The 17,311-nt window shown below is 38.9% G+C and overlaps 1 protein-coding gene across 1 annotated transcript; it reads left to right on the top strand.

The window, feature by feature from the left end:
• The first annotated feature begins 607 nt into the window (after nucleotides 1-607).
• Nucleotides 608-1,564, top strand: LOC149168912 (uncharacterized). The gene has a single exon (XM_089425016.1). The coding sequence runs from the start codon at nucleotides 608-610 to the stop codon at nucleotides 1,562-1,564; it is 957 nt and encodes a 318-aa protein (XP_089281142.1).
• The last annotated feature ends 15,747 nt before the right edge of the window (nucleotides 1,565-17,311 follow it).

The following is a 17,311-nucleotide window of genomic DNA, read 5'->3' as shown; positions in this document are numbered from 1 at the left end:
ACTCAACCTATAATAAAAGAGGACCTACTCAGGTAAAGGAAAAAATGGATAGATCCCAATCGAAAGAAAAAGAAAAGGAGATAGATCTAGAAGGTAATCAGCCCAAGAAAACCTCCAAAGACTGGAGCCTTCTTGAAATGCATATAGATGGCACAAATCCCAGCATAGAAAATGAGAAGGAAGGTGATGGTCACTCTCAGGAACCACAAATCATGGAGGAGGATACGGAATCAATAGACATTGGTGAGCTGGATATCTTGGGATTAGAACATGCATGCAAAACAGGGAACTTTGACAAAATACCTGACAGCCAAGTGGACAACCTAGTGGCAGTCCTAAATAAAGCCCAGAAAAAATACTCTCTAGGGGTTCAAATTGGCAGCCAATGGGACGGCAAATTCATTACCAAAGACAACAAAAAAAGGGGAAGGAAAACTACCTTAGAAAGAACCATCAAGATTGGAGAAGTGGTGGTAGACTCAGGCAGATATGCCAAGCTAACCAAGTATTTCAAAATCAATCCCAAGCCTTCCCAATGAGGTTGATCTCATGGAATATCAGAGGGCTTAACTGCCCAAGGAAAGGAAAACTCTTAAAAAACATGTTAATGGAAGAAAAACCAGCAGTTCTTTTTTTACAGGAAACAAAATGCAATTCGACAGTTTTGGAAAAAATAGCAGCTAAGGCCTGGCCAGGAGGGATAGTAGCAGCTGTTGATGCTCAGGGTGCTTCTGGAGGACTTGCATGGCTTTGGGATGCAAGAAAGATTCAAATGACCAACATACATGCAAATAAAAGTTTCATCCAAGCAATATTCCATATAATAGGAACCAACATCTATTTGCACATCACTAATGTGTACTTTCCTCAAGAAACCCAACACAAGAATGAAATATTGGAGGCTCTAACAAATCTCAGCACCGATAGGCAATACCCGTTATGGATCGCTGGAGGAGACTATAATATGATCGCTTCGGTGGAGGAAAAAAAGGGAGGCAGATGCAGAACAAACAAGGACGGATCTCTATTAAAGGATTTCATACAGAATAACTGGTTTATAGATATTCCTACTAATAATGGCCTCTACACATGGAACAACAAAAGGACAGGTCCAATGCAAATAGCATCACGTCTAGATCGTTTTTTAATTTCTGACAATGTTGTTCATGTAGGGGGAGAATTCACAGCTTCTATTCTCCCTTACTCCGGTTCCGATCATTGGCCAATAGCCCTCCAATGGAACCGTCCTGGATGCCATATTAGACGTCCCTTTAGATTTGAGGCTTTTTGGTTGTCTCACCCGGACTTCAATGAATTTGTTAGAGCAACCTGGGTAAAATGCAATTTGACGGATGGTACAAAAATGGCTTCATTCAAAAGGAAGCCAAAATATCTCAAAGGGGAAATTAAAAAATGGAATCATTCTGTCTTTGGCAACATTTTAAAGGCTAAGGAAATCCTCAATCAAGAAATGAAAGTGGTTCAGCAAAGAATGATAACTGAAGGACGCTCGGAAGAACTTAGCAAGAAAGAGCAGTCCTTAGAGAATCAACTCCTCGAGTGAGAGTCACAGGAGGAAACTCTCTGGAGACAAAAATCAAGAGTTAGATGGCTGAAGGAGGGTGAGAAGAACATGAAATTCTTCCACAAATCTATAGTGCAAAGGAGAATGATTAATCAAATTTCCCGGGTGACCAATGAACCAGGAGGAAAAATCGAAACACATGAAGGGATAGAACAGGTGTTCCTTAACTACTTCAAGAAGATGAATCAAGAGCCGGGTATAAACAGAACAAAAGCTATCGAGAAAATCATCAGCAATATTCCCAAATTAATCACGGATGAGCATAAAACTCTCCTTCTCAAACCCATAAGCCTCCAGGAAGTTGATGATGTTGTTCATCAACTCAAAGCAGGAAAAGCTCTGGGACCTGATGGATTTACTTCAAATTTCTTTCATCACTTTTGGGATCTGGTCAAATGGGAGGTGTGGCAAGTGGTGGAAGAATCACGTACCCTCAGATGGATGTATCCAGGACTGAACGCAACATTCATGCTTTAATCCCTAAAGAAGAGGAATCATCCACTCTCGATAAATTTCGTCTGATTGCCTTATGCAACATCATATACAAGATTGTCTCCAAAGTGATAGCTTCCAGATTGAAGCCCCTGCTTCCACTTCTCATCTCTCCAGAACAAACTGGTTACGTTGAAGGAAGGCAGATTACGGATGGGATAATTCTAACCCATGAGATAATCCACTCACTCAAGCACACAAAAAAACCAGGTATGTTGCTCAAACTCGATTTATCTAAGGCTTTTGATAGTATCAGTTGGGAATATCTGCAACAAGTCCTTCAAGCCTTTGGTTTTGCCCCCTCTTGGATTAGATGGATCAGTAGTCTCATTTCCTCTTCGTTCTTCTCTATTCTCATCAATGGAATCCCCTCACCCACTTTTCGTCCTTCCAGAGGCATTCCCCAAGGGGATCCTATATCACCCTTCCTGTTTGTCATTTTGGCTGAAGGTTTAGGTCGTAGCATTAAAGAAGCCCCCCGCTATCATCATCTCAAAGGTCTAGCCTTCCACCAAGTCCCTGCTTTTTCACACCAGCAATTCGTTGATGACAATATGCTTTTTGGTCACCCGTCTGTTCAAGAAGCTCAAGCCATTAAATCTATTCTTGCAGACTTTTCGGAGGCCTCTGGTGCCCTCATCAACAAAGTCAAATCCCAGATCTTCTTCTTCAACACTTCGCCAACCATCCAAAGAACTATTGCCCGTATCTTTGGTTTTTCCATTGCTTCCCTTCCATCTAAGTATTTGGGGGCTCCTTTATTTGCCACGGCTCTTAAGCATGCCTCATGGAACAATCTTTTAGAGAAACTGGAAGCCAGATTATCCCTGTGGACGCATAGAGCGCTCAATATGGCAAGTAGGCTAGTTCTAATCAAAGCAGTGCTTCAAACCATGCCTCTTTACCTGTTCTCCATATTGGCAGCACCCAAATGGGTCCTTAAAGCTATCAAACAGCTTCAGAGAAACTTCCTTTGGGGTAATTCGGGACCTAATCGAAAATGGGCATTAGTAAAATGGGAGAAAGCATGTCTTCCCAAAAAGGCAGGGGGAATTGGACTAAGAGACCCAGAACATAGTAATATGGTTATGGGGGCCAAAATCTGGTGGAAATGGCTAACCAATCCCACAACACCTTGGGCCTACCTTTGGACAGCGAAATATGCAAGCAACAAATCCATGGAGGAGAGACTTAGAATGTCAGAAACTAGTAAAGGATCCGTGATTTGGAACTCAGCCATTCAACACAGGGATATAATTCAGAAACACAGTTTTTGGGAGGTGAAGGATGGTCACACGGCTAGATTTTGGGAAGACTCATGGCAGCAGCTCCCTAACCTCAGAGACACAATTCCAGGTATTGCTGATCAAGACATACAACAACATGAGAAGGTGAGTCGATTTTGGGACTCACACAACACTCAAGAACATAGAAAGTGGAAAGAGGCCAGGCACATAATACCACATAGCCCGGAGCAAACTCAACTCTCCCTCTCCACTGAGCTTCAAAAAAGGAAAATACTCACTTCGGCAGGTCGGGACACCCTTAGATGGGGATATGAGGAAAAAGGCACTTTCACCACCAGGGAAGCTTATAAAATACTCATCAAAGAAAAGATAATGAAAGATCAATTATGGGATCGGATATGGAACCCATCCATATGGCCGAAGGTCTCAACTTTTTTATGGCTTATCTCTCACAACAGAATTCTCACATGGGACAATCTCAGGAAAAGGAATTTTGCTGGACCTTCCATCTGCCCAAATTGCAAACAGGAAGAGGAATCAGCATTACATCTTATGCAATCCTGTCCAATGGGAAGGAAACTCTGGGAAAAAATTGCCTTCCGATGTCAGAAGGATGGAAGAGTGAATGGAGACATCAAAGGGACTCTCCGCACCTGGCCCCAAGAGCCGTATAAAAGTAAACTCTTAAACACACTATGGCAGCTCATACCAGGATTACCTATGTGGAATATTTGGAAGGAAATAAATAGAAGGATATTTAAAGATCAAGCTCAACCAATTGAACAAATTTGGCAAGGACTGCACCAGAACATTAAAGAAACTCTGTCTGTTAAAGGATGGTCTAAAGAGGACTTCCCATCTCTCCCGCAGGAACAAGCCATATGGGATAACTGGCAGATTCAATTACAACATCCATTAATATCAAAGGATAACTCTTCAAAGCATCTAGAATCTCCATCAAGTTGGACACCTCCCCCAAATAATGCATACCAGCTTAACTTCGATGGAGCCTCGAAAGGGAATCCAGGAAAAACAGGATACAGAGGAAGCATCAAAAACTACCAGGGACTCCCCCTAATAACCTATGTTGGCTCAATTGGTTGGAATACCAACAATGCGGCAGAATTGGAGGGCCTATGGAGACGACTAAACTTGGCACAGGAACGGAGACTCTTGCCTCTTATAGTGGAAGGGGACTCCCAAATCATCATCAACATGACCTCAAAGCTTATGCAGGGATCTTAGGTATATAAGGTCAGTAGCAGTTGGAGATTGGCCACTAGACTAGAGCTTCTCAAACAATGGTTTACCAATCACCAAGAAATCTCCTTTAAACACATTAGAAGGGAAGGGAATAAATCGGCTGACTTTCTTGCAAACATAGGGGTGGAAAGTGGAAGGGAATTCTTTGAAGGCTCAATCTCCAGCATAGTTTCAGAGAATCAACTCTCCATCTTTAAGACTATAGTTACTAGTGATATGTAGCCGCAGGAGAACTCGCACCCGGATGCGGGTGATATTATGAGTAGTTAATGCCCATACGAGCAACGCCGGCATTGGGCACCATCGTAGAGCAGGTAGGCGACTTTTGGCAACGCATTAAGTCCCATTAATGAGGAATTGGGTGTACAACATGCGGAGTAAATACTTCAGGATGATGAGCCTACGATCTATTTCAATTGCCCAGAGCTCGACACTCTCTCTGGCTCATTCTAGCGGAGACATTCCAGGTCGATTTGATTAACAGGAGTTAGGTGCAGTACTAAGCATTAGGAAGCCATCAGGGTTCCATCGAAGACCGCAACAGGCCAGCCTCAAACATCTAATCACGGTTCTTCTGGCCCGCATCTGGTATGGTCATTATTTTTTCATTGGGTATATAACTGCAATTGGTCGGGACACGGAGTCTGTTGAAGTTGTTTGGGCTGAGGGAGGGAATCATTCAGACAATTCTGGTATTTATTTCGGGGTTCTATTTTTTATCTGTGTGGTGCTTTCTCTGGGCACTTTCTACTTTGAGTACTGTTATCCACGGTTTATTTCAAATTCGGGTGGGGCGTTCTTCTTCCCCATCCAACCCTTTTGTCCTCTCAGTTTATCAATCATAGCTGGTATGGCTCGACCTCGAGGAAGTTCCCGGAGGGGCAGAAATTCAGGCACACGGGGGAGTGTTAGAGGAAGGAGAGGTCCTGTTCCTCGACGCATCTCCCCGCTTGTTTATGTCTCGCCAGCCTCTCCATCATCCGACCACTCTGGTCTGTCCCTCTCTAGTTCTTTCCACTCCTCCTGTTTCACTTTAAAAGCAAGCTAAACAATCCTACTATCTCTGCTATTATCACGGTGATCTTCTCAGAGGAAGAAGATGACCTCCTTGGCTCTGATGAACATTCCACTGACAGGACTCTCTCACAGCATTCTAAGGACTCTCAAGGAGGTAGGGTAGAGGATATCCCCATTCTTCCAGAGGGGCAGCAGGATGAAGGTCATGAAGAGGATGCGCGTCTTCAGCAAACTTCTTCACACGAGGAGGTCATTATTTGTGCACCGACGCAGTTCTCTGGCACTGTTCTGTATCCGGTGATGCCTCCTGGTCGCAATATTACGGATGTTGAAGACAATGTGATGATTGAATGGGTCAGCTCTCCGTGCAAAGCCAACAGCGAAGATGCAGAGTTACCACCTCAGGCAGAATCAATCAACGGCGGAGATTGATGGAGCAGATCAGACGGTGGTGGAGAATTTTGGAAGGCTCTTTTTGGCGGAACTTTACATCCCGAAAAGTCAGAAATGATGACGTCAGTCAAGAGCCACGTGTCAACAGGAGATTTCATCGGGCTCGTTCATATGGAAACCGCTCGCCGGTCGACGGCAGTCCAATAAACTGGTGGTTTTTTTTAAGCGGTTTAATGCTGTCGCTGATGTCCACGTCAGTTTTTTTCAGTGTAATTCTCCATCGTCTTCTTGTTTTTTCTTTTTGGTGGTGGTGTCTAGTTCTCAGAGTCCTGGGCTCTCATTTCTTATCTATGTAAACAAACAATTAAGAGCTGATGGCAGAAGTTTTCTTGACAGAGGGCTGGCTTTAGCACCCTCAAAGGTTCCAACCTCTTTGTAAATATTTTTCCTCTTTTATTTATACATAATAGAATAGTCTTTACTCAGAAAAAAAAAAAAAAGAATCTAAGTTAAGAGTAAAATACATGGTAAATAAAACTTTTAATAGCAAATTGATTATAAAATATAACTTATTTAAAAGAACATGATTATTAAACAATAAAAATATAATACAAAATATAGTTAAATTAAATTAATAAGAATTTTAAGATGAAAAATGAAAAAGAAGAAAAAAATACATGATCAATACACCAATAATTATATTTTTTTAAATAAAGTAACCTCAAAAGAGGAGGAAAGAAAAAACAATTGATAAGAAAAAGTCAGGATCCAACAACTACTAATTTTCTAGCCATCATCTCTATTAAGGTTCCCTGACCTTCCTTCAATCTCTACGGCCTCTCTAAACTTTCAGTGATGAAAATGCTCAATCATTGCAATCACTTGAGTCTCTTCTATAATATGTGGTGTTTTGTCTTTTTGACATGCTCCACCAATGCTGAGGAGCAGGTTCTCCTATTTTTTTGTCAGAAAAATGCTCATGGATCCTTTGATTTATTGAGTAGCTAATTTCACCAATGTAGGGTGTCCCACATGAACATGGGATCATTTAAACATCTTTCATATTCATAGGGCTGATAGGGTCTTTGACTGACGTTAGGGAGCTCCTCATTGTGTTTAAGGGCTTAAAGGTAGAAGGAACTTTATGCTTCCTGAAGATCCTAGTAATCCTGTGATTTTTACCCAAATATTTTCTTTTACAAAATATGGATCACAAAACGCTGAATTCAAAAAAGTAAATTTTATTAAAATATAATTTTTTAAGTCATATTAAATTGTAATTACTTATAAAAAATTTCCAACTTTTGTTTTTTAAATTCAACTATAGATTGAATTTTATAAATAAACTTAAAGATTATTTTTATATTTTTTAAATAAATATTATTGATAAAAATTTATTGATGCATTTTCTTATTTATTAATTTAAACATTAGAAATTAAAAAATTATTCATAATTAAAATTTAAAAGTACATATTAATTTATAAGTCATATTTTAAATAATAATTACAATTAATAAATATATTTTTTAATGATGCTTCATTCATAATTACTATTAATAAAGAAACTTTAATTTATTAAATTTATAAAATCAAAATAATTGTAATGTTATTTTTATAATCCAATATTTTATGAATAATTATTTTTTAATTATAGTTGATTTTTATAGACCAATCAGTTATATATATATATTAATTTTATGATAAATATTTTGAAACTTTTATTTAGTGAGTACATGTTGCAATATACATTTTGAAAATTAATTGCAAATATTAATTTTATATTTTCTAACTCTTGTATTATATGTATAGGTCACAACTTTCATATTTTTGCTCTTGACTATGACTAGAGAGGTAGTTTTCTTTAGAGGTTTGTACAATTTAATCATGCGTAAAATTAATTTTATTTTGTAGTGACTATTCTTTAGACATGTTTTATAATTTTTTTTTTATTTCTATAATTTCTATAGGTAGGGACTATTCTGCTAGAAACCCTTGTTTGAATAAGAACTTAGTTAGAATGAATATGTATGAACAAGCTATGCAATAGAAAAATATTTAATGTAACTATACAATTATAGTTTCAACCTTATTAAACTTTGTAATTTATAAAAATATCTTTGCATTTTTTATTTAAAGTAAGTTGTTTTGCATGTAATTTCATATATATAATTTTGATATAAGTCCACCAATACATAATATATAATAAATATCATTTCATAAAGATAAACATCATGATAATAACCCTCTAATAAATTTAAGCATCATCTAATATACACATTCAAATTTGCTAATATAATCTAACTATATACATCTCTAGCACATATAAACGTCATTAGCTACTACATAAATCTAATAATATAATAGAGCATCATCATTGTGATCACATCTAAAAAAACATAATCATTGTCTTACATCATCACCACACACATCCTCAAATATACATCTCATATTTTAAAATAACTACTATAGCATAAACATCTACTTGTAAACATATTAAATGAACATATCTAACATGATATAACAATGTACACATGAACACCAACATATAAATTAAGTACATCAACATGAATAAAAAAAAATGCACCATATATATATATATATATATCTATATATATATATATATATATATATATATATATATATATTTATATATAAACAAACAAGTTAAATAACTGCATCAAGTCAAATAAATTCTATAAAATATCTGATACAACAATAGTAGTGGTAACCTGGTTTGTAGCAGAAGATGATGGATGGTCAACTACCTAATCAAGAGTCAAACTATGAGGTGGAGGAGGAGGTGGTTGGTCTTCTCTCTGAGGAGAAACATGAGGCAGTGGGTGATCATGAGGTGAATGAGGACTAGGTGGTTGAGCACTACTAGAAGGATCACTGACACTGTGATCATCATTGGATGCATGGCCATCCCAAGGAGGTGGAGTATTACCAGAAGGATCACCATGTTGATCATCATGATCTAATGGGGTAGTATTGGGTGAAGACTCTGTATCTGCTGCATGGCGACGATCCCTACTCAATGCCAGTATAAACCTACTAGCTTTGATAATATGATGCATAAGAATCATCATATCACGCAACAATTCTGTCAAAAGCTCCAGAAGCATAGGATCTACCCTGATGTCTCAAGCTATCAGAGGGAGGACTCCCGCCTCAACCAAAACTCTAGATATTTGGTTGCCCAACTCCATCTTAAATCCAATATCAAGCCTATGTTCTAGCTGCATGCCCACTTGTATCCGATCAGGACATACAACTTCACTCTCCATGGCCATGGTAATCTCCACATCTCCATTGAGTGGGGGAAGAGGCATGTCCCCAATGAATGTGCCAATGTCTAAAAAATATATAGTACACACAAATAATTAGACAATTTCATTAAAATTTTTAATAAAACAATTTAAATAACATGTTAGAAGAAATTTTATTCTACTTAATTTAGACAATAAAATGAAACTATAAAATTTAAAGAAAACACTAATATTACTCTAGCATCTGCTGGCTCATCATGTGTGAAAAGGATATTAGGACACTATCGCCAATCCATCCCCATGTAAGGACACGACACCAAGATGAATATGTGGTCAGCCTCACTACCTAGTAGCTCCAGTGCCTTGGTGGAAATATTGGCTAGCCCGTCTTGGGCGTCATCTCACCCCACATGCACATCGACAAATCAATCACTGGCCTAAGAGAGAGGTGGTCAAAGGTAGGCCTTGTCTCTTGAAATCTCTCGAAAAATAAACAAAAAATCTCTGCAGAAAAATGGAAGTTTTCCCTCCCATGTATCATAACACGGCATCTCTCTAACTCTATACAAAAATATTTCAAAAAAATGGCAAAACATTTGATACATCATGGCCTATGCACCGAAGAATCTACATACAATAAAAGAGGGAAACTAATGCACTGCCCATCACTAGTATAGTGTAAATGTTACTCACTAATAGTGAGAGGCACCTAACCTCCTCTAGATGAAAAGAAGTGATTCGTAGCTATCCACTAGAAACCTGAAAATATGTTAGAGAAACTACATGATCTACAACATATCTATGAGAGTAGACAAGTTGGATCTCTGTTGCAACACTATGGAGAATATCAAGGAACCGAGGAAAATCCTCCCTTCCCCTAGATAGTGTTGAAATATGTGACAAGAATATTCCAATTTAATTTGTCCTTGAATTAAATTGTGAATTAAAATTGAATTTAGTTTTAATAGCTACTTGGAAATAATTAATTAATTTATTTTAAATTAATTAGTTGGAGAAGTTCAAGTTAGAAGTCTTTCTGAAGTCATTCAAGAGTTATCCCTTAAATTAAGGAGATAAGATTGAGTTGTATTTGAGTTATAATTAGTTAACTCAGATTACTAAGTTAAGTCCAGTTAAATTAGTTCCAAAGTGTTTGAGGAACTAATACTGAGTTAACAGTCAATTGACGCATTAATGTAGTCAACTAGTGCTACTCTAGTTGATTGAAGATTCCCTCATCAGAAACTCATGCATGTCTATTATGAGAAAGACTCGGTTGAGATTAATGTTCAAGGAAAGTTTACTATCAGTTGCATGTGTTTTCTCATGGAGAAAACTCATGCATGCAGTCAAGGATTCATCCTTGAGGATTGCGCAGTTTTGAAGGCTTGTTTTTCCATATGGTAATAGGCTAATCATCCACAGGGAATAGTGCAAGGAAATAGGAGCTTGGGGGGCAGAAAGGAAGGATGGAGAGAAGCCAAAATTGCCTGTGAGCATCTGTGAGGATTGTACCGAGAGCTGGCTAGCTATGGTAGCTAAGGCTTTGTATAATTCCTATGTATTTCCACCATGTATGACAATACAATAGTGTGCGGTTTTTATCTGAGACCTTCCCCAAAGTATTTTCATGTGTATTGTGCCATTGATTCTTCTTCTTCTAGTTATATTTTTTAGCTCAATATTTAAGCTTTGGAAAATTGATAGTAGAAGTAGGTTATAGTATTCTGCTTTGATTTATATTGCATTATTGGGTTAACCTATCACAGATTTCCTACATGGTATGAGAGTTGTGAACAATATAGTGAGAAGAGAAGTCGAATTTAGAAGTTTGGTGTTGCAGGTGCAAATCAAATTCATATCATACTTCAAGGTTGGCCAATGACATTCTATGGCTTGAGACTCAAGTATGCCTTGGAAGGTAGCTCGAATTACACAACATGGAAAGATAGAATGCAGGATGTATTAGAAGAAAATGGCTTGAAGGAATTCATATATCAAGAATCCTAAAGCCAGCTTCAACTAATGCACAAGAGTTGGCTGAGTGGAAGAAGTGTGCAGTGAAGGTGAGATGGATCATTCTTGAGGGAGTTCAAGACCATATTGCCTTGAGTCTCCATGGGAAGGATACTCCATTTTCAATGTGGAAGACATTAAAGGACCTCTATCAGAACAGTAGCGACTAGAGGAAATTGACGCTCAAGGATAAGCCTTGAAGAATCAAGATGGAGAAGGGAGATACTATTTCCACATATTTGAACAAGCTCACCACCTACAGAGATGAGCTTGGTAGTTTCGGAATAACTATTTCCGATGATGATATGGTGAGCCTCACTCTCCTTGGCCTTCCAAAGAGTTAGAATATCTACCAGGACTCTGTGAATCGATGGGAGAAATTGCCAGAATGGGAATGACTGTGGTCATATCTTATCCAGGAGGAGATTAGGAGGAGCACACAAGATGGTTCTTCATCCAAGAATGATGATGAAGAAAATCTAGCCTTAGCAAGTAAGGCAAGGAAAGGGAAGGGGAAGGCTTCCCATTTCAAATTGAATTCTTCTGACAGAGGGAAGAAGGGTGACATATTTAAAGTAAGATGCTTTAATTGTCACAGGTTGGGACATTATGCGACTAATTTAGCATCGAAGAAGTCCAATAAGGGATTCTCAGAAGGATCGGAAGGTGAGGCATTAGCCTCTCGGTTCGAAATGGAATTTACCCTCATCGCATGCATGGTGTCATCAATGATGGGTTGTGTCTGGTATCTTGACAATGGAGCCTCATTCCACATGACCAGTGATAAAAAATTATTCAGTTCCTTGGAGGAGAAAGACCTCAAGATGCACATAGAGATGGGTGATGACGGAAGCTATAGTGTTTCAGGAGTACGCATGGTTACTTTTAAGAGGGAGCATGGAGCTCTTCTCACCTTGATAGTGTGATGTATGTTCCTGGACTGAAGAAGAACTTGGTATCGGTCATGATGTTGGAGGACAAAGGCTACAACGTTATCTTCAGCAAAGGAAAGGCATTCCTCAGACACATAGCCACGGGTCAGACCAAGAGGATAGGGATTCAGGTGAAGAATCTCCATAAACTAGAGGTAGATGATTGTGGAGCATTGAGTACGAAAGTAGAATTGGTGAAAAACCAAGCATTAGCGAGTTGTGGCACAGGTGGTTGGGCCATTTGCATCATGGGACTTTGAAGATAATGCAACCGATATCTACAGGACTTCACAAAGATAAGCTTGAGAAAGTTGACACATGGAACGGTTGTACCTTGGAAAAGTACACTAAGTCCTCCTTTCATGATCGAGACAGTCAAGCAGAGGCTATCTTAGAGTGAGTTCATACTGATTTGTGTGGACCATTCTCGATGGCATCCACAGTGAGGCAAAGGTATTATGTGATTTTCATTGATGACTATTCTCATAAATGTTGGATTTATTTCATGTAGAAGAAGGACCAAACTTTCACAAAGTTTTGTGATTTCAAAGCTTTGGTTGAAAAAGAGACAAGGAAGGAGATCAAGGCCTTGTGGAGAATATGTCTCTCAAGAGTTTAAGGACTTCTTTGCAGCGGAAGGAATTAAATGAGAGTTGACGGCACCTCATAACCCATAGCAAAATGGGGTGGCCGAGAATAAGAACAGAACTATTGTAGGGGCAGCACGAGCAATGCTGCATGACCAAGGACTACCACTTCGCTTGTGGGCTGACGCATGCAACATAACGGTCTATTTGCAGAATATAAGCCCACATTGCATACTTGGGATGAAGAAACCAGAGGAAGCTTTCTCTGGTAAGAGAATAGATGTGGGTCACTTTAGGATCTTTGGCTCATCGGTATATTTCCATGTGACAAAGGATGCACAGAAGAAGCTTGAGTTGATAGTAGAGTTTGGGATATTTGTGGGGTACATTGATACACCTCACCACTATCGGGCTTACCTACCTACCAGTCAGAGGAAAATGGTTTATAGAGATCTCAAGTTCAATGAGCAGAAGGCCATGCGAGTTTCCCTTGAGAGGGAGCTCCAACTATAGGCTGTGGAGGAACCGTTGGTTCCTAAAGAGGAGGAGCCTCAGACTGATGTGGAGTAGCTACATGTAGAGGTTCCAGGAGTGGAGACATCCACTCAAGCAAAGTCTTCCAGAGATGGACAGAAGCGCATAAGAGAAGTTGATAGATTGTTGGAGGATATGAGAGAGAATGTGGGAGCACCATCTTCTCAACATAGATACAGGAGGTCACCTGAGAGGCACACTGGATACATGGCCCTTACCGGGGGATGCGTTGAGACTGAGCCATCTTCCTTTGAGGAAGCAATGCAATAGCTGATTTGGGTTGATGCTATGGTGGATGAGTATGACTCCATAGTTCATAACAATGTTTGGGACGTGGTTTCGAGATAGAATAACAAGTCAGTTGTGAGTCCCCATTGGGTTTACAATGTAAAGTAAGCTACTAGTGGTAGTGTGGAGAAGCCTACGACAAGATTTCTTGCCCATGAATTTTCATAGGTTGAGGGGATTGACTATGATGAGAATTTTTCTCCTGTCGCAAGGTACTCATCTAATAGATCTATGTTGGAACTATTAGCACAAATGGGTTGGAAGATCGACCAGATGGATGTGAAGATCGCATTTGTCAATGGCCAGATTGAGGAAGAGGTGTGCATAGAGAAGTCAGAAGGTTTTGAGACCTTCGATCATGAGTCGCATGTGTGCCAACTCAAGAGAGCATTGTATGGGCTAAAGCAAGCACCTCGTGCTTGGTACACCAGGATAGACAACTACTTCAGTAGATTGGGCTTCACAAAAAGTGAAATGGATGTGAACCTGTACCACATCGTGGTGAAAGGTAAGTTGTTGATAATCGTACTTTATGTTTATGATCTCATATTGACTGGTGATCATTTGATCATGCCTTGCGAGGAGGACCTTGCAAGAGAATTCGAGATGAAAGACATGGGTCTTGTGCATGACTTCCTTGGCATGGAAGTGTGGTAGAACGATGGGTGTTGTTTGTGTCTCAAGGCAAGTATGCCAATGAGATGCTCAGGAGATTCCACATGGAGAAGTGCAAGCCCCTGCAGACTCCTCTAGTAGGTAACTAGAGCAACGAGTTTTCTACTTCAAGAGAAGTGGTAGAGGCTACTGTGTATAGGTACCTTGTGGGTTCAATGATGTACTTAATAAACACATGACCAAATTTGTGCTATGCAGTGAACTAGCTGAGTCAAGTGATGGTTCAACCAAACAAGATGTTTTGGAAGGTGGCAAAGCATGTATTGAGATACCTCAGAGGCACATCTTAGTATGGATTATGGTATAAATGGACAGAGGGAGTGAAGCTACTGGGCTGCAATGATGGAGATTGGGCAGGGAGTCCATCAGATTGGAAGAGCACATCAGGAGGGATTTTCAACCTTCGGTCAGTGGCATTTTCTTGGTATAGTAGGAAACAAAGGTCAGCTGCACTTAGCTCGGTAGAGGCAGAATACATGGCTGCAATTCAGGCAACATGTGAGGTCATCTGGATGCAGAAAATCCTAGTTGGTTTGTTTGATGAAAGGATGGATCCAACTGTGATCTATTGTGCTAATTAGAGTTGTATCAAACTCTCTGAGAATCCAGTATTTCATGATAGGTCCAAGCACATTGACATCCGGTATCATCATCTCAGAGAATGTGTAGCGAGTAGGATCATGTTGCTACAATATATTCCGATAGAGGAGCAATATGCTGACATTTTGACGAAGGAATTGTCAAAGTGTAAATTCGAGTTCCATAGAGACATGATCGGGGTGGAAGATAATCCCTTTCTTCTTGAGAGGGAGTGTTGAAATATGGCAACAAGAATATTCCAATTTAATTTGTCCTTGAATTAAATTTTGAATTAAAATCAAATTTTGTCTTAACAGCTACTTGGAAATAATTAATTTATTTATTTTAAATAAATTAGTTGGAGAAATTCAAGTTAGAAGTCTTTCTAAAGTCATGCAAGAGTTATCCCTTAAATTAAGGAGATAAGATTGAGTTATATTTGATTTGTAATTAGTTAAATCATTTTCCTGAGTTAAGTCCAATTAAATTAGTTCCAAACTATTTGTGGAACTAATAGTGAGTTAACAGTCAGTTGATGCATTAATGCAGTCAACTAGTGCTACTCCAGTTATCAAGATTTCCTCATCGGAAACTCATGCACGTCTATTCTGAGAAAGACCCAGTTGAGATTAATGTTCAAGGACAGTGTACTTACAGTTGCATGTGTTTTCTCATGGAGAAAACTCATGCATGCAGTCAAGGATTCATCCTTGAGGATTGCGCAATTTTGAAGGCTTGTTTTTCCACTTGGTAATAGGCTAATCATCCACAAGGAACAACACAAGGACATAGGATCTTGGAGGGCAGAGAGGAAGGCTGGAGAGAAGCCAAAATTTTCTGTGAGCATCTGTGAGGATTGTATCGAGCGCTGGCTAGCTGTGAGAGCTAAGGCTTTGTATAATTCCTATTTATTTCCACTATGTATGATAATACAATAGTGTGGGGTTTTTATCTAAGACTTTCCCCAAAGTATTTTCATGTGTATTGTGCCATTGATTTTTCTTCTTCTAGTTATATTATTTAGCTTGATATTTAAGCTTCCGCAAATTGATAGTAGAAGTGGGCTATAGTATTCTTCTTTAATTTATATTGCATTATTAGGTTAACCTATCACAGATTTTGATGCAGGAGCATCTAACCCCTCGTAAATTGAAGAGGAACCCGAAGCTGAGAGAAGAGTATGTGGATAGTCGAGCTGAATCGAAGGAAAAAATATGGGAAATCTGTTTTAAAACAGATATAAAACAGATTTGAAGCGGATTTGATGAATATAGTATCTGCCGTGCATGAATTATGGAGAGTTCCGTTGGAGAAAAATAAGGAGAGGATCTGATCGATCCTTCCTTTATAACGCTTCTTATGTATATAAGACAGAGATCGAGAGGGCGTGATAGATCTGATTTGGAGTAAATTTTGAGTGAGCAAGATGTAATCGAATTTGAGCTTGTTTCTAAGGCTGAAACGCCTTAGCCTATAACCGTTTTGTATAATATATAAAATCATGTTCTGGTGTTGGTTGTGTATGCTTATGTGTGTGTCTTTCATAATTGATTTAATTCTGTGTTATGAGGCTGTTGATCGACCATCGAACACTTAAAGGATCGATGGCAATCTAAGTTATCGTTTAAATGTTATGTATGAAGAATCGTGATGAATGATGTGTGCTTTTCTGTGTCACATAGTATCGGATTGGGAAAAGGACAAATGATGGAGAGATCGATTGCGTAAATCAATGTTTAAATCGTTTAAAGCCTCTACATAAGGAAGCGAGGCGAAACTCATAAAAAGAACGAAGCGTGGAATAGAAAGACCTCGTCTTAAAAGCCTGTTGGATTTTAATTTATGCTGATGGAAGAACAGTTCTGGTGTGAACAGAACCCTATTATTCAACCATTGAAGATCGATTATATTTGATTTAGTTGCAGATGGGAAGGAGTGGTTCGATTTGTTTAAATCGACATTGATTGGTGTTAAGGGCTCAATCACACAGAATCGGCAAATTTTAATGCAGAGTCAGGCCACAACGTTTTGCGTTGGGAGGCTACGATTCATTGTGAAATTTGATGCATGATATGGCTTTAACAGTTTTGAAATACGTTGATACGTGGTTTCAAACCATCGTTAGTATTTAAAAAAAAAATCCTTTGTCAACATTAGTATGTGTTTGTTCAACTATCATATACGTTGGGTTGAGCTGAGGATCCGTCAATATTTCTAGAGGTGGTGGTATATATTTTGAGATCTGTGTAAGGTGGATTGGAGCAGAATTTGTACAATCCTCCCGTGAGTTTGTTTTATGTATGGATGGCACGATTTTAATAATCCACAGTTCAATTAAAAGGTTTTAAAGTTTAAAACGCTTCCAAATAGACTTGGTGGGCCATAACCCACAGGTCCAAGATCGAAGAATTTACATGAAAGGGGATTTTGGAAA

Source organism: Pinus tabuliformis, chromosome 4_2 (genome assembly GCF_031772625.1).
Source record: "Pinus tabuliformis cultivar Carrire ecotype Pingquan chromosome 4_2, CPIR1, whole genome shotgun sequence".
NCBI classification, from domain to species: Eukaryota; Viridiplantae; Streptophyta; class Pinopsida; order Pinales; family Pinaceae; genus Pinus; species Pinus tabuliformis.
Note: the sequence above shows the minus strand (reverse complement) of the source record. Positions and strands in the feature narration are given on the sequence as shown.